Genomic DNA, 25,073 nt, shown 5'->3' on the forward strand with positions numbered 1-25,073 from the left:
CAAACCCCTTTGAAAATGTTCTCCCTGATCGGCTAATGTCAGCCTTTTTCAGGGGCCAAATTGTAATATGCTTTCTTGCCATAGTTAAAAAAAAGGGCCATATCCAATGAAATATGCCTTCCTCAATGTTTAGAGCAATATTGCCCATTTAGGTGCATGTAAGAGACACTTCATTTCGTTGCATTATGTTTAGCGAGGCACTAGGTGCTTCAATCCCTTTATAAGTTATAGGCACGCACGCACACACGCATGCTTACTATGCCTCCATTTATACGCCCTCAAATGAAGTGAACCTTTTTCATTAAGGGCTCATGTAAACTGAAACAAGTAGTAGTAAGTGCAAGTCAGAATAGATACCGTCTTAGAGCAGAAATAATTTGAAATGTTTCCAACAGATTCGTGTTTCACAAAAAGTGGAAATGTCGACAAATCAATGGCAACGAAATGACGGGCAGTAACTGCACCAACTGTACAGCCTTTGCGGACATCCGGATCAAAAGGGTCACAAAGGACACCCAACGGAGTGACGCCATCCTGAAAAGGGCCATTCCACTGGTCCTGGACTGCGCCGATGGACTGTGCCCCCTGCGGAGCACCCCAGACACCCCTGCTGTGTTTTGTGACTGCTTTGGGGGTTGCCTGAGTTCCACAGTGGCATTCAAACTCCATTGGAAGGAACTTGGAGCTCAAGAGGATGGGGAGGGCTTACTCAAGCCCTCAATGTGTCCTCATACACCGTGCACCACTGGTTCTGGATGGGGAAGAATGCTCGCTACGGTGAAGACCTGCCTGACCCACTGTCCAAGCTGTCAGAGAAAGCACCCTGCTCTCACGGTGAACTGTTTTTTTTTCTACCGTTGCTCTGTTGAAATACATGCGGTGCCATGAAGCCACACGTTAATGGAGTAAGACAGATGCTCTCCCCTGCAGTGCACTTGTCTTCTGGTGTTCCAGGAAAAAAATTTGAGTAGCAACTCGTTTTTATTTTGGTGCAGCATCTGCAAAAACACATTTTTAAATTACTCCTCAGTACTGGAGGCCTGTTGCAACTGTATGAACAACGTATTTCTTCCCCCCTCTGCATGTTTGAATTCCATGAAGGTAGGTTAAGAATGAGTGTGGACTGATTAACACATGTAATTAGAATTAAAAAATGCGCGCCAATCCACCCTGTGAAGGTGGTTGGAAAGTGAAGCTGTGAATGACGCCCACAGCAATTACCCATGCGACGTAACTTGAATTCATCCACGTCGCTCTACAAGGGGTGAAAACCAGAGACAAGTGAAATGCACTTAACCACACCATTTGTTACTTAAAAAAGATATTCCTTGCTAAGGTTAAATCGTTGCATGATCCATGAATGGTGGTTGTTTGAGTTGTATTGGTGAAGCACATGAGTGTAAACTTTTTAAAAAACAAGATTACCGTATTTTCCGGTCTATAAGTTGCTCTTTCGATAAGCCGCACCCCCCTCAAAACGGCAGTTTTTCTGAAAAAAGAAAAAACGTATGCATGTCGCACCGGTGTATAAGACGCACGTGCATACAAAACGCACTTTTTAATAAGGTAAACTCATTGGGGACTGTTCGTTGGAAAGTGTGGTGACAGTACATGGTTGCAGCGGCCACCGCCTCTGAACGCATCCCCCGGTAACACGTGCATCTACCGTCCAAAGTCTAGACAGAACTAACTTCTCAAAAATGGCTTATTGACACACACAGATGGCATGTACTTGCAGTCGGCGTTTAGGCAAAGCCATCGAAGCCTTCTTCCTCCGACTCTGTAACGAATAATTCATTCATTTAGACCATAGAGCTGTGTCTCTTAACATGCGCTGACATCACGCAGCACGCAGGCACCTTTTCAAGCGCGGACGACGCACGCCCACGATGTACCAAATTTGTTTCATACATAAGTCGCACTGGTGGATAAGACGCACCAAAGAAAATTTCAGAAAAAAAAAAAAAAAAACGCGACTTATACACCGGAAAATACGGTAAAGGGGGCTGAAACATGGTGTTAGACGATCTTACTTCTCCGCTGTCTCTGCTGCCGCTGATGAGGTGGTGAGATCGGAGGCAGAGACTGAGGAGAAGTGAGAGGCCATGCATTGGTGCGAGCTTCCTTTAAATTTTACCAACTCCTAACGCATGCGCAAGGTGCGCACGCGGCAGCTATACATGCCGTGGGTGGAGTTGCACAGTGGTGCGAGAGGTTGCGTGATGCTATCGTGTGACATTCAGCGAGAACACAGGGCGTAATCCCGCAGATGTGCTTGGTGAGTGCACCGTCTGTCTCCCCCGTCTCCGCGTGGGCTTGTAGCCCAATCGGTAAGACAACGGGCTCTCGCTCCGTTTCTCTAATCGTTCCAGGTGCAATTCCTGGCAGTCCCACTAACTTCTTTTATTTGTTCGCTGGAGTTATCTGTTGACAGAACCCTTGCGGGGCAGGGGTAAAAAGCTGCTTTTTAAAACAGCACTAACGACGGGAAACATAACAGCACAAAGCATAGTTAACGAAGCCTCTCGAATGTACTTTTATCTCGGCACACTCTAGAAACGATGTGGCGGCACCTATAAATAAATGCAGACAGAAAAAGCGGTGAGCAGTTCTTTACTATTGTTGCTTGTGCGATCTTCATTTGCTGTGTACTAGATTACCACAGCACAAACCAATCAGGTGGTCATCATTGGTTCGCAGTTAACCTTTTTTACCCTAAGACAAGTGGCAATCTTTACTATAAAGGTGCTATAACCAATAGTTCAATGTATTTACAACTGTATGAAAATTTGTTGAGCTAAGGCGTGCCAACAAGCTGTTGAAATGGTTAACTTGTTGCCGTTTTATTTTAATTGCACTGTTATTTCATGTTGACAAGAATGTTGATGGGTTGTGGTTTTTTACGCACTGAGGCTAGACCTGGGCTATGAGGCGTGCTGTATGGAAGGCTCCAGATTAATTTCGACCACCCGGGGATCCTTAGCCTGTGTCGAAGTGTTGACACGGTAGTTCCCACTTTTCTCCGTCATCTGGAAAGCTTTCAGGAATTTGCACAGCTATCATGAAATTTCAAAACTGTGCCTACGTACATTTTGTTAGCTGGCACTTTCAAGAAAGGTTTAAATGAAGTGGTTTCTAGGCGCCCACTATGGTTCATCCTACCTTTGCCAGCGAAAAAAATCTCAAGGGTAGTGTTCCTTTGATTGGCGTGAATGAACGGTACTCTTCACTGTGTTTCGCAGCTTCATGTTTGGAAGTAAAGCAGCAAGCAGTAATTTGTTAATGAAGCCCCAGAAGCAGAAAATGTTTGTAAGTGCTACAAAAGGGAAAAGCTTGGTCAGATCACAATTTTTGTTTTCCCACTGTTTCGGATTTGAATATCTGCAAAGTCTTTGCATTCAGCTTTTGTCAGTGCAGTGGAGATACAAGATATTACCAAAACAATATCATGAGAGAACCAGCCTCAAAAACCTTATATCCACAGAATAATGAAAGAATAGCGCTGTTCAGAAGTTTTTCAAAGCACAATGTCCACTTTACCTTCAAGTGAGCTATGACATAAATTAAAACAACTTATCCACTAATTTTTGAAGAGAAATAATGGTGCAATGCATTTTACTCATTCCGGACGAGAAATTTGGTATTTAAAATAAAATAAGAAACCAGTCATGCCCGCTGGGAACAGCGGAGCAGTTTTTAATGCACGGGGGTATGTCTTGAATGTGTGCCAGTGGAGGAAGATTTGCACTGAACAGTCGAGCACAGCTATGCAAGCTCGATGTGTATAGGAAAATAGCTTAAAGGGGCCATGCAGACAAAATAAAAGTGTTTTATTTGAAAAATTTAGTGTTTTATAGGGCCCTAAGCGCTTGTTTGGCAGCAAACGATCCTTTATTCACTGAGAAATTGAATACTTTAAGTGAAAATTTCAAACCTCCTGCTAAACCGTGTTTTTGTGATGTCGCCAATGACTTATCAAGAGTAGGGCCTTAAAACTAAATATAGCCCGCTTACGAGGGCTCCTACCATGTCACAGGTTTCCATTTGTTTATTCTGTTTATCGCCCACTTTCACAGATGCCGCTGCAACACTGCTGAAGTGTCATTGTTCGCACTGTGCTTGTGGCCAGACTTCTTCACCTGCCATATTTTTATTACGGTTCATACTAACCGTTTCTTAAAACTTAAGCTATGATTCGACAAACATGGTCACGTAAGCGACCAGTTGTTTCGGACGAGTCCAGCGCGTCCGACGGCTGTGTTAGCCGTGTCAGCCGGCAAGTGCCGCACTACCTGCTTCGGTGTTTACGTGTTTGTTCGTAACTTTAATTGTTCACCCCACAATTCTTACTCCTATAAAAAGAATGTGCCCTACATTTGAGTACAAATAGCTCATTTGGGAAGCTTGATTTGCGTTTGCTTGTGCCGCCCTCAGCCAATCGTGCAGCTGGGTGCATACGGCATCAGAGGTTCAGTTGCGGGAAATGAGCTACTGGGTCGCATGGCCATTCCCTTTTTTCCTAATTATACAGCTTATTTGAGTGAAGTTTACGTTAAAAGTGGTGTCAGTGTGATTCTAACGAGGCAGCCTTTCGAATGAATCAAACTTGTGTTTTGTCTGCACTGGCCCTTTCATTGATTGGTGTACATACGTGTAGTTCAAAAGGATGCCGAAGAGGATACCAATTTTTATGAGTGGCACTTTTTCGGGGGTAAAAAGAAACATCTGGGCCCCGCACTGTAGGCCCCTCTTGTTCCTTGTTTATCCCTTCGTCTCCGAGCACCAGCATCTCCATTGTCTTGGTCTGCAGAGCATGGCTTATTGCAAAGGATGTTCGGGTGCCAACCCAGTTATTGTGGATGTGGGGGAAATCACAATGCATGCAGCCATGAACTTGGTGCTCAAAGGTGTCCGAACAGTATTCACGTGTCTTGGGGCAATGAGCAGCACAGACAGGCCTCAGGATACTTTCGTGGCACTACTTGTGACTGCCAAGGAAGCATAAACAACGTTCTTGTTCAACAGATGTGACACGGCAATAATTGTTCAGTCATAAGAGTCGCATTTTCTTTGCAATGAACCCTACCAGCTCCCAATTGCCTTGGAAGTCAGGGATGGCGACAATAATTTTGTCTAAATTGACCCAATCAATTGTGTTCAGTGTCAAAGCAGATTTGCTATTGTAGTTTAGTGCCAAAGAGTGAATTATAATCAAAATGCGTAGCGCTGGTTTCTATTTTCGGGGTTTTGGTTTTCCTTATGTCGAAAAATACTCTAGCTCGAATTTGCTTCTTGTTTTTGCCGCATTTAATGAAGGCAGTTTCACTGTATGTGGGTTTGACTGTATGCTCAAGGGCAGTGCGAACACTTGCCACGGGCAGCATCCATGTCACACTCCAGCACATCGGCTTGAGGTGTGAGAGATAAGAGAGTGGACAATGTTTTTACTTTGTGAATGGCATTCTGCAGGTGCTGCAGGCATTCACGGCTGACAGCTCGGCGGCAGAAAAAGCAGCGTTGTGCGCTGCCTGGCCTCAAGACATCCAGCTCCTCTGCCTCTTCCACGTGGCTCCAAGCAACCCGCAGTAATGTCGGCCGAGGCGAGAGGCGGGAGTTGATGACAGCATTTCAAAAGGTGGGTTCAGTTATTTTGCTATTGTATCAGCGTAGCGGCACAACAGTTAAGTTTTTTTGTGCTGGTACAGCTGCATTCAGGATAAAAGTTGAGTTGTTATAAACCATGTTTGTGGAGGTGAAATTTCTTGTGAATTTGTTAGAGTATTCGGGAGTGCATTCTAAAGAGGTAATAGTAGTGATGGGACTGAAAGGGTGACTTTGTGCAAAAATGCCACTTGCTTCTGTGAACTGTGGGACAGGGGTGCCTCTGCCCAGAGTACAGATTCACTGGTTCGTGGCATGACGACCACTTCATGAGCAGTGCTGCATTTTCCCCACGTGTGTCTAAAATGATCTGCTCTGTGTCAGGATCTGCTATCATATTCTTCCTACCTTTATCCATTCACACGTTTTTTTTTTGCATCTTAAAAGTGCACAGTTTGCCTTCGTCCCTTTCCGAGTATGTCGACTTGTTGCGGGAAGAAGCATGTTCATGAAAGTTCCAGCATCTTATTGCGGGTGAACAACTGAACAACACTGGCGAGTCATATGTACCCTGACTGGGTGGCTAAGGCATTGCGCTCTTGAGCAGAAAGGTTTGAGTTTGAACCAAACGGCGGTGACCAATTTTTTGTTCAAGTTAAGAATGAAAATATGCACGCATTGAGGCATCAGCACACATAATAATCCCTCAGGTTGTCTGAACTAAGTCGTAACCTTCCACTGGATAGCATAACTTGAAGCAAAATATATTTGTAAACTGTTTTCTGCTTCAAACTTGTCACAGTCAACTGTATTGTGAGCCAAGCTTGGTCACTATTGCTTTATGAATAGCACTAGTTGCAGTTGTAACATGCATGCATGCTTACTGAAATAGTTCTTGTATCATTTGGCAGTGATAGGCCTGCAGCATGATCAGGATTTCCTGTCCTCACTGAAGAATGATCTGAAGTAAACAACGTGGAGTTAATGTTATTTTGCTGACCCTTTGCCTCGAAATTTATTTCTACATAACTATTTTCACCAGGTGTTAGGCTAGGAGACACGATCTCTTTCAAATGTATTACATCTGTCTAGAAAAGGCCTCGGAGGAGGAGTGTTGTAAAGGGGAAAAAACCCCTGAAGATACACAATTGGCGGTCTCAACTTTCAGCATAAAAATTACAAATGACAAGTCACTGCCAGGCTTAAAAAAGAGACTGAATTTTGTACTAAACAAAACATTAAGTTTAGTTATTCAAAATGCAAATTAGAAAATATTGCACATACGGTGCACACAAGTGCTCCACCCTTGGTGAAAGTGACTTCCCGACATATGGGTACGAGCTAATTGGCACTCCATTAAAACTCCGTTGAGCGCAGTAAATAAAGCACATCACTAGGGAGACAAGGACCAGCACTTCATGAATCACGTCACATGTGAATGAGAAAAAAGCACGGTCACACGCGGCCCAAACAAGCGCAAATTTAAGTAAAAGAAAGGCAAAACTGTGCTCGCACAGACCCGTCTGTGTGGTCGTTCATGAGTACCCATGTACGCGTGTGGAGGTCTGAAACCAGCCAGCACGGCTTGAGTTCTCAGAAAGATGGAAGGTTCAAACAATTGATGTCGTTCAAGAAAGGGTTAAAAAAAAAGGATCAGGGCTGTAGTGTACTACAGTCAAACCTGGTTATAATGAACTCGCAAAAAGACACCAATCATTTCGATAGAGGGGATAATTCGCTATAACCAAGCTAAGGAATTGGACTTCATAAAGGCACATTTATCATTTATCGACAATATAGAGGATAATTTGATATAGGCAAGCTAAGAATTGGATGTCATAAAAGCACATAGAATACATAAAAAAACTTTATTGGTGAAATTGCCTTACTTTTGCATGAAATAGTCCTCTATCTTCTGCTTGAGCAACCTCACTGCCCGAGACAGTACACACCTTCTTCACACTGTCTAAAGGTTCGGAGCAGCTGGGGTCGCAATCTTTTACGTTTGCGAAGAAGTGCCAGATTAGTGCAAGTGCACCAATCACTTCGGAGGTTGTGGGCAAAGAAGCGTCATTGCTTTCCTCTTTGCATTCACTTTCACTTGCGCTCGGTGCGATGTCGGCAGTGTAGTCTTACAAACTCTCCCATGTTCATGGCACCACCATCCACACTCGCAAATTCGTTGACCCTTCATCCAGCAACGGCATCCGCATATTCCCGACAGCTCACTCCACAGATCAGCAACACTGTCGGTGGCTTCGTTGCACCCCTCATGATTTTCAACCATCACGGGCACGCACAAGTCGGAAGATTTGAAGCTATTTCGAGTGGTTCCTTTAGTGACATCGGCCCAGAACCTACTTCGAGAAAGTGTTTTCGGGAATCTTGTGCCTGGCGGGGATGTCAGACTTCTCACCAAGTTAAACTCGATTTACGATTGCCAGATTCATGGCGAAAGGCAAATTTGGCCGCTTTGCGTTAGCTAGAGCCACTGAATAAGCCTTTGTTTAGTGACACTAGCACTAGCCACCACAGCTACACTTCAGAAAAAAGCTCACAAAGCACAAAGGGTGCAAACACAACGAACGAAAAAAAAAAAAAAAAAGCATGGCGGGCAGGCCGGGATTATTTTTTTGCAAGGGGGGGTGTCGACGGCTCGCTCTACATGACACGATGGTGCAGTCACGATAGGGAGAGCAAGCTGAGGGAGGGGAAAAAAGCCACCCACTGCCTGTGAGCGGCCGGGCTAAACTGCTTTGAGGGGTGTGCTAGCGGAATGTCTCCTCAGCCCAGAGGGAAAGCCAACTTGGGGGCACTTCTGCGGCATTTGGCATTTGATATATCGGTTATCGCTGGTATTTTTGTTCGATATAAGCGTAATTTTTGCTATGTATTCTCTTTGTAAATGTACTGTGTCGAGAAATACTTTGATATAACGGATAATGCAATTTAAACTGCTGCAATATAGTCAGGTTTGACTGTATTGGAAACAAAACACAGTTTGAAAGAACGGGGTTAAACATGAGCAGCCTGGTGGACGGTGAGGTTTCTTGCCCCATTTTCTACAACTTTGGAAGAGTTCGTACCCAGGCTTTCAGTCGTTCATGAGAAAAAACGCAGTGCTAAACAAAAGCAAATACAGAATTGGTTCGCTTCAGAAGTCGAGAATAATGTCTGCACTCCTCTCGAGTCCGCCCAGGTGCTTCCCCTCTTTCTGGCATCCCCCTCCAACCACAAGGACCCGCACCTTGTTAGCAGCTGGCCCTGTCGATCTCCGTAGTTGCCACTTTCTATGTTATTGGGAGGTGTCAAGTAGCGGCCAGCAGTGACAGCCATTTCGCTACTGGGATTTGCCGCACACGATTAGTACATGCTTTGCAGTCACGCGAAATTTCTGGGAGTTGTTCATTTCGACTTCGCAGAAATGCCACTCCTTGATTCCTCCCGTGCAACCAAATGCAGCTGCGACTGCCGATGCATTGTGCAGTCCTTTCAAAGAAGACATCCTCGCCCCACAGGGACATTCACTGGTTGTTTTCACGGACAAACATCCTTCTTCCACCATTTCCTCCGACCTATTTTCTTTGCTTCCCAAATCGCATTCCCCATCACAGTGAAAGCTTCCATGTGTCTAATTTTAGTTCGAAATTCTTGATTTCAGGGTCTCAACAAATTAAGTAGCTGTTTAGCAGCACTTCGTCAAACTAAAAAAAAAAGGGTCCCTAATTTCAAGGGCAGTTGCTTCTGCTTGCCTCCTCCTTCTCCAGACGTCCATGTTTGTGGAGTCTGTACAGCCATGAGTGCTTCACTGGGATCTAATAATCTGCTCAGTCGTGTCTGATGTTGGTGTCGGAAGACAAAATGCAGTTTGTGCAAAAGCCAATTTCTCCCGCAAATGATTTGTGGCTGTAGAGCATTTGCGTTGTTGGCTTTTTTAACAGACAAAGACCCTCACTTTTGTGGTAGCAGGCTCCCTTCACATGTTTTAGTATGCATAACCAAAGCCTGACCCAAACTCTGCCTTTTAGCTGCTGTCTATGTGCAGTAATTTTCTGTTGCGGTGATGGGTTGTGATAGGTTGTAGATACGGTTTGTGTTTACTGAACACGCATGCTCCTTGGGATAAAAGGATATCCTAGTGTATGAGGTGGAAGCAATAGGCTTTTCATTTGTAGGTGGGCTTCATGTTTTGCTCTGGTGCACTGCAGTGAACTAACCACCTAGGCATGTAATCATGCTGACCATACGAGGGGTGGAACAAAGTAGTTCTTTTGGAAGTGACAAGTATTTTGTAAGCCCTTATTTATGTGCTAAAAGTTTCCCATGCCATTGCATGCTTTTAATCTAAAGTAGTGTGATTATGTTCTTTTTCTTTATTTCAGGATGCTAAAAAAGAGTTGGCCTGCCGGAATCATTACTGCAGCTGGGGGCGCATCAGGAGTTGGGAATAACATGCGTCCTCTTGAAGCACAACCATGCCAACACCACACCAGGTATGTTTTCTTCATGCCGAGAGTTCAGGCGGTTCAGTAACAAACAAAGTTGCATTTGTTGAGCCTCTAATTGACACAAATGCGTGGCCAAGCTCGATTGCTGAAAAGCTGCAGACCACTGAATTGCCGGTAAAGCCCTTGCTGCTTTTTCTTTGTCTTCACAGGCAAGGTGATCACAATCAGATTTTCAAAATCTCAAGACCAGCAAGAAAAGGGCAGATGATGCACCAAAGGTTTGGAGTTGGTTGAGGAGCTCCATGAAAAAGAAAATACAGGGGTTCTCATGACAGCAGAGGAAAACTGTGAGCTGCAAATTCTGTTGGTCCAGACAAAGGAAACGCAAAGAATGTTTGAAGGCTGCCCAGAGGTGTTGCTTCTAGATGCCGCATACTGCACAAGCAAGCAAAAGATGCCTCTCGTACTATTTGTGATTGAAGACAAAGGTTGCATTTGGTCAACAGCATATTGCGACAAAGCTTCTGCAAACATTCATGGAAAACAACCCAAAGGTGTCGGAGACTAGTGTGGTCGTTGTTGATAAACATTTCACTGAGATCGGTGCCATCAGGGAGGATTTCAATCTCACCCTACTGAACAGCTGGGCCAATTCCACGTTATGAAAGCCTTTGCAACGGCTGCTGGGCAAGTTTTGAAGTCTTGTGAGAAGAGAGACCGTCTTTAAAGGAGCTTCAAAGAGTATGCACCCACACCTGATACATGTGAAGAGGCCAAAGCTGACTTCTTGAGGTTTGCCAATGACAACGCTCGGAGCTACTTTGAGTGAGAAAAATTGGGCGTGCATTCCACACATTGGGGTGCGACATCCCTGCGTCAGAGAGTTTACTGCAGGGAACAAGACAAAAAACAGTTGAGTCACAAAGTGGAAAATTCGAACAAATTTTGTCATCTTAGGTGAAACTGCATGAGCTGCCTTGAGGAATTCTGAAGTTATCAAGCTCACAGACACGGGAAAGCAGGCATCATGGAACCATTATGAAAACATCGTTTTACACCTATCATGCATCAAGTGGGCTGCAAGCACTGTGTGCCAAAGATTTCACTCCAAATGCCTGTGCTGCTATCAGCAAGGAGGTAGGCATCGCTAAAAAACAAATGGCTGAAGTAAGGAATACAGATCTATCTTCATACGCGGTGGCATTGAGTTTGGCAACGCATGGTTCACAGTGTCAAGAGCACCACACAAGCTCTGCTGCTATTGTGGTGCAGATTGGGACTTCTTTGTCACCACATTGGGTATACGCCAAAATGCTGGGGCTCAGCCTGACTGGCCCCAGGTAGTGAAACCCTGCTGGTTCAAATCATGATAGCTCTCCCGCCTCTCCACAAACATTTTGAATGATGAAGGTAAAGGAACTCCGGAAGATGAAAATTCAAGGGAAGAGCTCAGACCTATGCTTGGACCAGCATTCAGCAAAATGAACTGCAACCAACAGTTCAGACCTGCCATGAGGACATTGAAGTATATTGCAGATAATTTAGCTTAGTGCTCCAGATGCTCTTGCAGCAAGCTCAGCCGTTCTGGAGAATCTGCATGCAAGCTTGCTGACAAGAGCATTGTCAACATATCTCAGAGCCAGTGACGCTACAAGCAAGCAGCTGCAAGGTGGTTTGTGCGACCAGAAAACACGGGCTTGCAGAGCGTTGCAGGCTCTTCTTTTCCCGATGTATGTGCAGGTCAGAAAAGTGTCCTTGATGTGCAACTGACCACCTCCTTAACAGGCAAGCCTTGGACAGCAGCAGTCTTGCAAACAGCAGCTCAGGCTTCCACTTGTGAAGCCAAGCGGATGCCCAAAGAACAAGCCAATGCAGAGGAAAAAAAGCTACAAACAGCAGTCTACAAAAGCCTGCATGCCCTTTGTGGAGCTCGGGATAAAGAATCAGCACAAAAGTAAATAATATTGCATTGAGTCTATGGGAAAATTCCTATCTGCTGCCTTAATTGGTATCGTTGGAGAGGACACCTGTTGCAAGGCCCTATATGGTCGGCATATGACAGAAGTAAATGTTGAGGCTCACACTGAGCTACTGCCAAGTTCACTGTTGGCCCAGAGTTGCCTTGCAGCAGGTAGACATTGTGTGCAGCATTGATTAGTTCACGTAGCTTGTTCAGAATTTTCAGATTTTCGGTTATGTTTAAGCTCTGTAACATTCCTTTGCAGTGCCAACCAAGAAGGAAAATAAACTGTGGCTATGTGGTGACTGCCGAAAAGACAGTGGAGCAATCAAAATGGCTGGTTGTGGCGACTCCCTGGAATGCTTCACAGGTATGAATTACATGCACGAGGAAATTTATACTACTGCTGTGTAAAAGTATAAATAATTTACAGTAATATGATAGGCAAATTCGCTGTCGTTTTTTCGATGCCGGATTTTCTCGTCTCCCTCAAAATGGCAGTTTTACCAAAAAAAAAGGTACATAAGTTGCATTGGTGTTTAACTCTTTCGTTACCACGCCTATTCAAATTTATCACCGGTGATCGATTATTTATATTGCCTATTTCAACATGTAGTCGTTTCTCGTACACCTAATGCGGCCAGTGGTTAGTCTAGGCACTGCCCTTTTAGAATCAGTTTAAATTTTCCCGCTCCGGCGACATTGAGATTTTTGATGGTGTTTTTTGAAAGCTGAGGTACGTGTGTTTTTGAGGAAGGGGGAGTGGCTGGTGCACTTGAGAAAAAAGGATGCAAATTGTGGTTAGGCTGCATTACCATAATATTTTTTTAGTCAAAAGGCTCCTGGCGAGTCAAATACCAAATAATGCGGCCAGCTTTGTAATTGCAGTTTTCCTTCTACAGTTCAAGGTAAAAAGAAAAAAAAATAAATTTTCTTGTTTAGTCTTGAATCCACGTCATCCTATCTTAGTCACAAGCGTGCACTGGTAACAAATGCAAGCGCGCACCGCTTGCCTTCCAAGGTCGGTTGTTGCGATGCCTAGTCAGAAGATAAGACAACGGCCCCCTCTCCTGCCTGACACAAGCAAGAGGAAGCTTCCGATGGCCCAGCAGCTATCTGGAAGTAGATACGCCTTGTTGTGCAGCAATATGTTTTGCGACTGCATTTCTTCAACCCCCCTCCCCCCCCCCCCGTCGCCAATTTACGTGGAAGTAAAAAAAACGGATAACCATTGGTGCATTTATTTGTTATCCTAATAGACACGGTGCAATTGCACATTAGTTCTTTCTCTGAACCTTGCATTGTGCTGTGAATGATGTATATAATATACGGGGCTATTTTCTTGTACTTCCGTGGTGTGTTGGGGCAGACTTCGCCTCAACGAATTTCCGCTTTAACGAAATTTTTCGCATGTCCCGTCAGTTTCGTTGTATCGGGATTCGACTGTCTAGGTAAAGTTTGCCCGCACCCGTTTCGAACCTTATTGCCCGCGAAAGGTACAGTACTTACTACAGGTAGTTGGCTCATCGATTCGACCTTGTGCTCTTCCATTCACCGCAAGCCGCTGTGGATAATCTGTAAAGCCTGCGTTGCTTTGTCTTTGGTTATGCTTGGGACAGGGGGAGCGCGGGCAATGACTACTACCTAAGATGGCTGCCGTGATGAATGTTTATCTCATCCTAGGATCGTGCGAGAGAAGACACGAGGTGGCTGCAATCGCCAGGATAAGATGACGTCAAGACGCCAACCTGAACTGCATTGGCCGGGAAGCTGTGCGTGATATTCGATACGGCGCTTGTCACTTCTAAAGAGGCTTTTCTCGCATCGGGTTCGATGTTATAATAAAAGTCCAAGCTAGCTTTCCGGTCCGAGAAACGCTGTTGACGTCGGCCATGGCTTGAAAACGCAAAAGCTGCAGTTGCCAGTATGAGAGCACCTGGACCGCACCGGTGCCTTGCCCGTACTTTGTGATGCAATGACTACGTCACGAAAAAATGGAAGGGAAATGGGAGAAAGAAATGCCAGCTTTGTTCAGTTATTTCTCAGCAAATAAGACATCGTTTCCAACCGAAGAAGAGCCAATAGAGCTACGAAACGTACAATCTTTCAGTTAAAACAAAATTTCAGCCTTTGGCGTCCCTTCAACAACTACCAAGGTGACATCAAAAAGTTAATGCAGGACCTCCGAGACAGATACCTCAAAACAGAATCTGGAGAAGAACTCCAACCCTATTCAGGCCAGTCCAACAAAGGGCTCGATCGGCCTACAGTAGTCCCTCGTTATAGCGAAGTCAGCGGGACGGCCAAAAATTTAGTTATAAGCAGTGTTTGGATATAAGCGACAACTTGAGAAAAGCTGAAGCATTTGAGCTTTAAATGCGCCACAGCTGTGAGGAATCAAATCAAAATGTATTCAGGGAAGCAAAGCTTTATTCAGGTGCAAAAAAGGCAGTGAGCTTTGGCTGTTTCAAGTTCTTGCTGGGCGCGATCAACCCCTGCTCCAATTTGGCCATGCCTTGCACGACGCTACGGTAGCCGTACACAAAAAGTGGCAGTGGGCACTTTTATATGGGCCTGCGGTAGTCGCGGAACGCTACGAGAGTTTTGTGCTGGAAAGTGCCGCAAATGCAGTGGCTCGAGTTTGAAATAGTGTTTGTTGAGCTGAAAAAACGATTAACCGCTTATTGTGGGTACACAGCACACTCATGAAAACTGAACGGTCTTGCACCAGGGCTTTGCATGATCACTGGGCAATTTTTTCCCGAGCTGTGCAGCCGTTAAGTTTGCGACACGAGTTTTTTGGCGCCCTGTTGTCGACGACACTGCTGATTCTACGGAGCAAGTGTCGGTGTTCGCGCACCATCTCGTACACGCCGTTGACCAATGTCTAGGAACAAAATTCAGTGACCCTCTCACGCATTTGGACCTTTTGTCTAAAGCCGGATGGGGTGAATCAAGCATGACCGGGTTGAGAAAATCGCCGGGGAAACACCAGCTTCTGTTGATTCGCCATGTTGAAAGCCTGACTCGCCGCTTTGTCGCCGCCGCTTGGCTACGCCTTCGCTTTCCACTTCGCTCTAAGCGGGTTAAGCTCTTCATGCGCTTCGAATAATGCGGCCTAAAGGGCATGTGTTTGGGTTGGGACCAGAAGAAATTTCGGATAAAGCAATATTTCGAGTAAAGCGAGTTCATTATAACGAGGGATTACTGTATTTTTCTTTGTGAACTATATCTGCCTAAGGTGGCACTTGTGGTTGCTGCTCCCTGTCAACCTTTATACACTGCCTCCATTTCTTCTCACACAGGTAGGATGCAGCAGTTTCAGAACAGAATGTATCTAAGCTTCCACCTGTTAGACATCCAGTAGCGGCAAATGTTTCTGGCTTGTGCCGCTGCTGTAGGTTTCTACCTTAGATGTAAATGACAAATGTGGTTAGTTTTACACCGTGTGCTATAGGTTGGCAATATATAAATTTTACTTTTATTTGTCTACGACCGCATGGGCTCTGTCTTTGCAGCCAGAAATTGTATGGGCAGCTTATCCGGAGTATATGGCTGCACCCTTCTATGTGACGTCATTTCTTCAAATAATGTACATGCTTTTTTCCTCCACTAGACTCTGCTGCTTGCAGTTGAATGAAGAACATTGTTGCAGCAACACTCCTCATGGAAGGCATGCGCTGTCACAGGAGGGGCAAAGCTACGCATCTTTTTGTGGTAAGAAGGCCATTTTTGCATTTGAGGGCTTGAAAACTTGACGAGTTCTTGAACTCACTAATTTTTGTCAGTAGCTGGCTGGGCTTATATTGCAGTTTTATCATACCATGTGTACCGAACCCCAACCGAGCATGTGCGTGCTCGTTCCAGTAGGGTGGCTTAGTTTTGCTGACGGGTGCCCCCCCCGCCTTGCCGCGCCCCTGCATTCATTCCGGGATTGGGGGTGGCTTTCCTCGTTGTTCCCATGTGCGCATGTGCATTTGGGCACCAGTACACATGTTAACATGGTACACACGATAAACTAAAACTCTGTATTGTTGGTATTTTTTTGGGTATGAATTTGGGCTTTGCATGTGTGTTTAAAAGCATGAGGACTGACAGATGATGCTACATCACTGGCAGGAAAACTGTCAGCAAAAAAGGTTGCTTAAGCTACTCGTAGATTGCCTTAACAAATATGTCCAAATTTAATAGAGTTTGCCCCAGTTAATTGGGGCACAGTTTTGCGTTGTTTTTATGTTTGCTTCATACATGGAGGCAATGCGCAACTTTGCTTTAATTGAAATATTGTCGCATCAAGATAACACTAATGCCAGTTTTAACACAAACTTCAGTCAAATACTGAAGAAAAAAATTAAAGCAGTTCCACTCGGCGTGAGAGTGATCGGGAGTGCAGAGCAGTGATTAATCTGCCAGAGGGGCTGTGGTGAAGTTACCCACTCCTTGCTACCGCCCCTGATGCTCTTACCCTCCCTGTTTGACTCCTCTCTTGATGAATTGAACAGAGGTTTTGTCCAATGCTATTCAAATTTCCCGCCCACGCCCCCTGCCTGAACCAGCACCAGCGGGAGTTCTGTTCTTTTGGTGCTTGCTTTCATGTCACACGTGCGGGAGCCTTACTGCACAGTTTGGAATGTGTAGTTTTTAGCGGCCTTTCTTTTTTTGCTTAAAACCAACCCAACGTAAAAACCAACCCAATGGGCGTTCTTAGCTAAATCGACACGGGGGCTGCCGGTTATTTACACAGATCTTGCCTCAAACGAAGCTGCAGTTTTTTCTGTGCCAAACAATAGGGAGATGTATGGCAGGTGCCAGCAGTTCAGGAGTTTCAAATTGTTATGACTATATAAACCACTTGTTTTTCGAAGCCTCTGTTTGGGTCTGTTACACCGCTATGCCGTGGGGCTCTGTTTGGGTCTGTTACAAGGCTACGCCACCTAATTGCAGCAGCGGCTTGACTGCAGCGTGGCAGCAAACAAGCTACAACAAGGCGAGACCCTAAAGTGCTCTGCGCTTTACAAGAAAGGGTGCTGGCTCACCAGTTGCTCTCCTGCCACACTTCGCTTGTGATGTATTGCGTCTAACTTGTGCAAATGGCTGATGGCGACCAATTGAAAGTTATGTTTGGGCCCTGGAAACTCAAACAGTGAAAAGCACTGGACACAGCTGCGGGGAAAAGGACGTTTTATTTCACGTGAGATATGTGCTAGAGAAGAGAGTGAAGTGGCCATGATTGCTGGACAGATTGAGAAGGAAGGCGTTTTTGTGAACAGCACAGAACAGAGCCATGGAGGCATCTTTGTTGGATGTTAAAAAATCTCACTCAAAAGTGAAGGGAAGTCAGGGAAAGGGAGCAGCTGTGTGTGCTGTTCGCATTGGTGTACACAACAGAAACACTCATTGAAGTAGCATTTGTGGAACTGCGGCTGCAACTCATACCCTGGTATTCTGAATCCCTCGGCTCCACTTGAGCCTCCAGTCGAGGAGACCCTTGAAATCAATTTTCTCATTTATAAAGCATTGCGGTGTCCTCCACTCAGCGAGTCGAGGGAACAATGCAGTGGGGGACAAACTGAGTTTACAGCCGATAGTGTCTTGAATACAAAATAACTATTTTGGGGCAAGGAGGCCGGTAGCAATTGTCTGCAGTAAAATGATGGTATGAATTGACCGCCTTATCAGCTGTGGGGATACTGCATCATCTTTTTAGTTGTTCGTAACAGAGTGGTAACTATTGAAGCCAAAATAGTTGCAAACAAGGTACACATTCTTTAATGTGCAAGCACTAAACGCCCCATTCTGCGGAAAACTAGCATTGTTGTCTGGTACAGAAAATGGCCGCAGCTGTGAAAGAGTAGAAGTGAACATAAAAAGTGTCAAAATTTGTGCCAAAATGTCTGTGTTGATTAATTTCAATAAAGCGATTCGATTAGGTTCAAACGAAAATTGAGCACAGTGGAATCTCGTTAAACCGTACCTGCATAAGCTGTAGTTGCTTTTTATAGTTCTCCTTTAACCTAATGCATTCAGATAAATCGTAGTGCCGGAAAGTACGTACTTTCTTCACGCCCCCATCAGGTACGGTTTAACGAGGTTTCACTGTACTCTGGAATTCATTTAGGTATTTTAACCAAATCTCTCAAGTTGGAGCATAGCGCTCCACCACAACGATAAATCAGTACGTTGCCCGTGGCAGGAAAAATCACACACCTCTCAGTCTAAGGACGACGATGGTGGAACACGAAGCTTTCTCTTGGGAGATTCCTTGGTTGCCGTATGAGTTTGGACTTTGACTCGTTGAGCTCTTACTCGCATGCAGTTTGATTTTGATTGCGGTGACTTAGACTTGGAGCCTTCACCGTTTAATTTCGCACGAAAAAAGCTTGGCGTTAAGCTGAGGGGGGCATGGTTTTTCTGTCTCATTTTTCACGTGCATGCACCTCTCTCTAAATCCAAACTGCTTCGACCATTTCACAATGGTGCAGTCAGATAGACGTTGGCTTTATGACGCTTTATAACGAGGGAGCCAGGTTCGATACCGACCATGGGACGCGTTTTAAATTTTCTTCACTTCACCCACGATCATGATCCTCATCAGAGGAAGTTGACTTTCAGGCAGTTGACTTTAAGGTACTCCCCAGCTGTGGGGAACGCTGGCTCTATGGAAATAATGCTCGCATTAAAAGAGAGCCAGCTGTCTGTACCTTCTCAGTATGTGTGCAGAGTGCATGCGTGTGTAATGGATCCTACAGCATCTACTTCAATGGCAGAGTGAAATCTTTTCGAATTCCCATGTGTGAGTAGTCTTAAGTGTCTCCAAATATTTTACTCACTGGGCACTGAAGGTTAAGGGAAGCTTAAGCACATATGTGCTACAATGTGAAAAGGTAAGCCGACACATTTGCGTCAATGAGGGTGATTGAAAAATATCGTGCATTTTTACATTTTATTTCTACTGGAGAAAATGCGCAAGCCTGTAATTTTTGTGGTGTTGTCCCCTTGCTTTTCAGTGCAGTGATTCAGTGCTTAACTGGCATGCACTTAATTTAAAAATACAAGTTTGGTTTCTTCTGTAGACATCACACATACCACTCCTTGCACATGCAGTCCTGTAACTGCCTGCAACTCAAGGGCCAGTTTATAGGGACAGGCTCAACAGTAAGCAGTGTGTGCTACTGCAGGATGCTGCAGTGTAAGAAAGCCCTAATTGTAATTCATTTTTGAAAAAGAGCATGTCTAAAAGCTTTTTAAGCTGGTCAATTCAATCCCGGTAAATGGAGAGGCAGGTCCGTTAAAAACTAAAGACATCAACTTGAAAAATGATACTCTTCTACAGCTTCTGTTGTATTAAATTGTAAAAATAAAGCATGATAATTTTCAGATCCCGCTTGTATCACTATTAGGGGAGTTTATACTTCCACAGGTACAAAAAAATAGCTGGTGAAACAAATTGTATTTATTAGGGTATCATCGTTCACTAGTGTGGTATGTTCGGAGACACATTAACCCTTTCATTTTTTTTTTATTTCCAACAGTTGCGTCTGCACGTACCAGTTCAGCCAGGATTGCCTGGAGATGTTCTTCAGCTGTATTCACCAGATAGAAGGATGGAATAATGACCAATCCACCCTGCAGTTTGATATGCGTACCACAGTCTTCTCGTTCACAATGACGTCAAACCGTTGGCAACAGGAATGCCGTGCCACACCTTGTAAGAATTTCCACGCTTCCATTTCAGCGTGCTCACAGCAACAAGGATGATCACAAAGTAGTCACCAGAGCTGGCTGCCGCTAATGCAGTGTTTGATAACAAAAGCCTGATTACGTGTTTATGGGAGCCTTGGCTATGGGATCAGCAATTTTAGGATGAAATTGTGCAGTACATAAGAGGCTTCTTTGTAAGAGCTCTGTCCAAGTGCATGTCCTCTCCTTCTCGTATGGAAATACTAATTCAGGATAAGGTCAGGCTAATGCAGGTGTCATAATGCAGGCTAATGCAGGCGTCATAATGCAGGATAATGCAGGCGTCATAATACCATTACCCCTCTGCATCACGTTCCTCAGAACAAAAAAAAAGATGAATTTGACATTAGCCGTGGTTTCTCATCCTTCCAGCGGTTTTGTTTGAGGCTAAGAAGTCATTTGTGGCACTGTGCCAAACGATGGCCCGGGTGAAGACATTGTGGAAGATGACCATGAATCTTCTGCATTGGCCAGACAGTGCACAGACGCATCAGTGTTCTGTTTCCAGTCAGACTTAATGCGGTCCACACTTTAAAAGTACGTGTACAACGTTATCTACCTCGATGCAACTTATGAGACCACAGATTATGCATTGCCGCTGTTTATGCTTGTTGTGCCCACCCCTGTAGGCTACTTGACTTCAGGTGCATTCACTGTACAGTTCGAAACTTCTGAGCACATTGAAGAAGCTCTCAGGACATTCATGGAATGGTGTTTAGAATAGAATCCAAAGTACTGGGTGGTTGACTGCAACCTCACGGGAATGAATGCCTTCACAGGAACTTTTTCTCAAGGATGCATTGTCATTTGCGACTTCTACCATGAGCAGGCCGGGAAAAAGTAGTGTAGTCGCAAATAGAGCAGTGTTGGTAAACAGCAGGTACTAGTTCTGCATAAATTTGCTCGAGCTCTGACAGAGGGAGAATTTGAAGTTGCCTTGCAAGACCTGCAAACTTCTTCTTCGTGGCGAGATAGTGAGCATCTCGAAAAAACAAACTGCGCGCAAATTAACGGGGACAAGAACACAGAAAGACGGCACAAGCGCAGACTCGCAACTAGCTTATTATTGCACAATTCAAAGCTTTAAAACCCCAAGCGCCCAATCGCCACGCCCCCAATGCGTCACAGTTCTTGGCGCACTCAGCCGAAAATACAAAATTTTGTCCTGGTTAATTTGCGCGCAGTTTGTTTTTCGAGATGCATCATTACCAACTCGCCCAACTCTCAAGCCTTTTAGAGATAGTGAGCAGCTTCAGCATTATTTTTCCCGCTAGTGGCTGACACTTAAGCACTGTTGGGTGAGGTGCTTTTCAGCCATCTTCAAGGCGCAACCAACAGCAGAACTGAGGCCCACGACAGAAAGCCTAAGGAATGCTACCTTAAGAACTACTCTGGATGGCGCAGCTGGGTGGGTCTAACTGATTTCCTGACCAACCAGTTTATTGCAAACTGAGGAGGAATTTTATTTTGTCAATGTTAACTCTATTAGCCAATACAGGATGTTTTATTCATCAGTCCCGTCCTGCATGCACCACCAGGCACCAACAGTGATAAAGCATGTCATTCAAAGGCCTCAACATGCTGCTGCGATTTCAGGAAGTTGTGTTACAGCAAGTGATGACTATGGCACATTGATTGTGCAATCTGAGGCATCCAAAGAGCACACTTGTTGAACTTTACTGTGCCTTCCTGTGTATTAAGCCCACTGTCAAGCATCAGCTGCATGCAAACATTTCTGCGCAGTTTTTATTTGTCAGTCAGACAGGGGTTTTGACAGCCTTTCAGAAAGCTACAGTAATGGCCCTCTTCAAACACTGGCCACTGGATGGAGCCATGACAAGGCCGCAGCCGCTTCACCTAACTGCAGCATAACAATGAACGCTGCACCTGGTCATGTGGGGAGCATTGGAGAGCAATGACTAAAGTACTAGATTACTCCTAAATGACTAAATGACTCCTCTACCGGATACTGGACCTGCATACTTTTGTGACCTTCCAGGGCACGACAAAGGTGGCGTGAATCGCAAAAGAGTGATTTTGTCAGGCTTAGAAAAATGCAAAGGCATTGCGCACTACTGCAGTAGTGTAAAGAGTCTAGAGAAGGCCTTCAGGTTACTGGACGAGCTTTCCAGTGTACAAGAGGGAACTCTAGCATGCAGTGGTCTCAGCATAAGACTTCTTATAAAGGATAGCTTGAGCCCACTTTGCTTATGGCCATACAGAAGTTAGAAATACAGTCACCCAAACAAAGGGCACTGGAAGGCAAGAAGGGTTTGAGTACGAGCCGATAGCTTTCGATAGGCATACACTATGGGTGTAGCTCTAAACAATCCATTCCTGTTTGAACCCATTCCCAAAATGCCCATCCCGTTGGACCCCTCTCATGTCCGCCCGTTCCCGAAACGACCTTCCCATTTGGGTACTTCCTGTTTAAGCCCATTACCAAAACGCCCCTCCCATTTCAACCCGCTCTCAAAATGCGGCCACCACAGTGAACTAATTACCTACTCAGTGGTAGGAAAATTTAGCTGTCAAAAAACTTGTGAGCTGAACATCCAGAATCGATGTGGTTTCAAACCCGTCAGTTGCGAAGTTTTTTAATAATCAAGAACTGTGCACCCAAGTGAAAATGCAACTACAGCAAGGACCCACTCAGTGGAACTGTGTGCATTGCTTGGAATGCGTGTCTGTGCTGGCTTTTCAAACAAAAGTTCTCGTGCCAGGAGCTAGTTCTGCAAAAAATATTTCAAAAATTAGCTGGATGACCAGCTAAATTTTATCCACTACATTTACTTTTCCACGTATTGCATGCCGACCTATGTAATATACGTAAAAATTACTCAAAAGAATAAAACTTGGGGGTTATAATGCCTGGATGAAAAATGTGTGTGCGAACCATTTCCTCCAAGAGAAAATTTCAGCTTTAGACTTCAATGACCATTAGTTTGAAGGAATTTGCATAAAAAGTGACCGTTATCCACACAATAAAATGGATCCTACAAACCACCGGCTTGTCCCATAATAATTACTGCTTTCGTAAAATGTGTTCTTCATTAGCTACATTTGGTAATTCGATTTAGCGAGATTTTTCTTCCACATTCGAAAAAATAAGTAGCCTTTACAACACATAATAAATTATTAATGATATTTGTTAAGACTCAAGTTCGTTCTCGGCATGATGCGAACACTACAAACTGGCACGGCACCCGCGGCAAGAGGGTATATTTTGTTAATTCCTGTCTTTTCCTTTTCCTTTTGTGTGTTGCATATTAGATGTGCATGTGCATTCGCATACAAAACAATTCAATACTTTGAAACTCCCATGCAACCGTTGGAACTCAAACCCACGCCACTGCCAGAGCAACAAGCTCCAGACCAACGTGGAGGCAGACCGAAGTGTGCGGTTTCCGCTGTAATTCACCAATGCTGTAACAGATCGGACATAACGCAGCAACCTGTTTTTTTTTTAATTGATACCACGTATCGTAAAATGGGCCATTAAATAAGGTTGTGTAGATAAACTTTTTTTACTGTTGGACTTAACTTCTATTTAATTTTTTAGTTACATCGAAGGTAAGTGTAGTTTTTGACTGTGGGTTATGTCAGACGTAAGTCAAAACATGGGGTCAAAGTACAGTTGGATGTAACTGTAATTACAAAAATTAAGTTCGAACATTAAGTTTTAAAAGTTTGCATTGTTGCACAGCTATGAATCCGTACCAACTGGCACAATTCTTGTGTCTTGCACATCAAGCAGTGACTGAATCTAGCCAGCCATCAGTGTGTCCTGTTACAGCAGATATTGTAAGCTGTCATCTAGCTAGCCCTCTAATGCGTCCTGTTAGAGCAGACATTGTAAGCTGTCAACTCAGTACTTCTCCAGCGAAACTTGTGCATCATTGGGCTTTACAATGCAGGCTCGTGTGCGATGGCTCAAACTTCACAGTTCTTCGGAGCATGCTTTTGTTAGTCCCACCACTGGGCCACTAAAAACACTAAAGCTATAAAAAAAAAGCTCAAGTGATGTCGCGAAACGATTGTACAACAAAACATTGTGGCTCCTCTCCCGTTCCTCAGTATGCCTCTGGAAAGGCAGGCCCGTCCGACGCAAGGCAAGGAGGGCCTGCTGGAAGGGGTGTAGGTGAGCTGCGTCGCTGCAGTGGGAGACTGAGCCACTGGGTTTTGAAAAAAGCACTTTGGAATCGATGCCAACCCCCAGATTTTCAACCCCGCAGGCACTGTGACTGTTTAAGTAGGAAACTATTGCTCTGTAACTATTGTAACTGAAATAAAACTTGTTCTTCACAGTGTCTCTCTCTCTGGTCTCTTCTTGGGTACAACTGCTGAAGCAAGCTTATGGGTTTGCCTCTTGTGCCTCTTACAGAGTTGTGAGAGCCAACCAGTGTAATCAGTCTGGTCATCTTCTGCTTGTAGAAGGCATCTGGATGCTCAGAGCTCCAGTGCTGGTGTACTGTTAAGAAAGCATTGCACTTTTTTCTATTACTATTTCCTGAAAAGGCCAGGCAACCAACTTGTAATGTGGAGAGGGGGAGCGGGTATGCAATCATGTTTCACTCTAATGCTTGTTTCTTGTCCCTGCTCTGTGTCATGTAAATGAGTTTTGACAAGTTATAAGTAGGTCAGTGGTTTGCTCTGCTTGGTGTGGGGAAAATTTTGGAAGAAAGTGCGACTGTTTTTCCACTTGCATGCAGTAAACTCCTGTAAATTGCGCTGCTGAGCACAAGGTCGCAGGTTCGATTCCCGGCCACGGCGGCTGCTTTTCTGACGGAGGCGAAAAGCAAAAACGCCCATGTCAGGTTCGATTCCCGGCCGCGGCGGCCGCTTTTCTGATGGAGGTGAAAAAGCAAAAACGCCCGTGTGTGCGAGATTTCGGCGCACGTTAAAGATCCCCAGGTGGTCGAAATCAATCCGGAGCCCTCCACTACGGTGCGCTTCATCGCCTGCGTTGCGTCGGCGCGTTAAACCCTACAATCAATCAAACTCCTGTAAAACTGAAATGTCATGCAGAACAGCAGACTGGATTGTGGATGGCTCTACTACGTCTTGGCAGAAAGCCTTTGTTCTCTCAAAGCAACCCGTGCCCTTCCTGATCTCTGTCGACACTTGAAGCGGTCCTTGATACGTTTTGGGAGAGTGTTACGAGGCGTATTAGAGCGAGCCCTTGCATGCACTACTAGGGAGGTGTGACATGGTGCCCAGGCAAGCCACGGCAGGGGCTGGGTGCAGCTTTTCTGCTGCAAGAGAGGGGTGGATGGTGTGCTGTGTGCTACAGGCTGTTGTCTGGTGATGCTTTGTTCACTCTT

At 44.9% G+C, this 25,073-nt stretch overlaps 1 protein-coding gene and 1 long non-coding RNA gene across 2 annotated transcripts; both read left to right on the forward strand.

Moving 5' to 3' along the window:
* Positions 1-395: 395 nt before the first annotated feature.
* Positions 396-5,649, forward strand: LOC144148950 (uncharacterized). The gene is made up of 2 exons (XM_077680475.1): positions 396-834; positions 5,470-5,649. Exons 1-2 carry the CDS (start codon positions 445-447, stop codon positions 5,587-5,589), a joined length of 510 nt encoding a protein of 169 aa, XP_077536601.1. The 5' UTR covers positions 396-444; the 3' UTR covers positions 5,590-5,649.
* A 4,618-nt stretch (positions 5,650-10,267) lies between these two features.
* Positions 10,268-23,819, forward strand: LOC144148924 (uncharacterized). The gene is made up of 4 exons (XR_013318106.1): positions 10,268-12,003; positions 12,275-12,379; positions 15,626-15,726; positions 19,542-23,819. It is a non-coding gene; the product is annotated as an uncharacterized LOC144148924 (long non-coding RNA).
* Positions 23,820-25,073: the final 1,254 nt, after the last annotated feature.

This window comes from Haemaphysalis longicornis, unplaced genomic scaffold (assembly GCF_048455015.1).
Source record: "Haemaphysalis longicornis isolate Haplotype H1 unplaced genomic scaffold, Haemaphysalis longicornis Haplotype H1 scaffold_8, whole genome shotgun sequence".
Taxonomy (NCBI): domain Eukaryota; kingdom Metazoa; phylum Arthropoda; class Arachnida; order Ixodida; family Ixodidae; genus Haemaphysalis; species Haemaphysalis longicornis.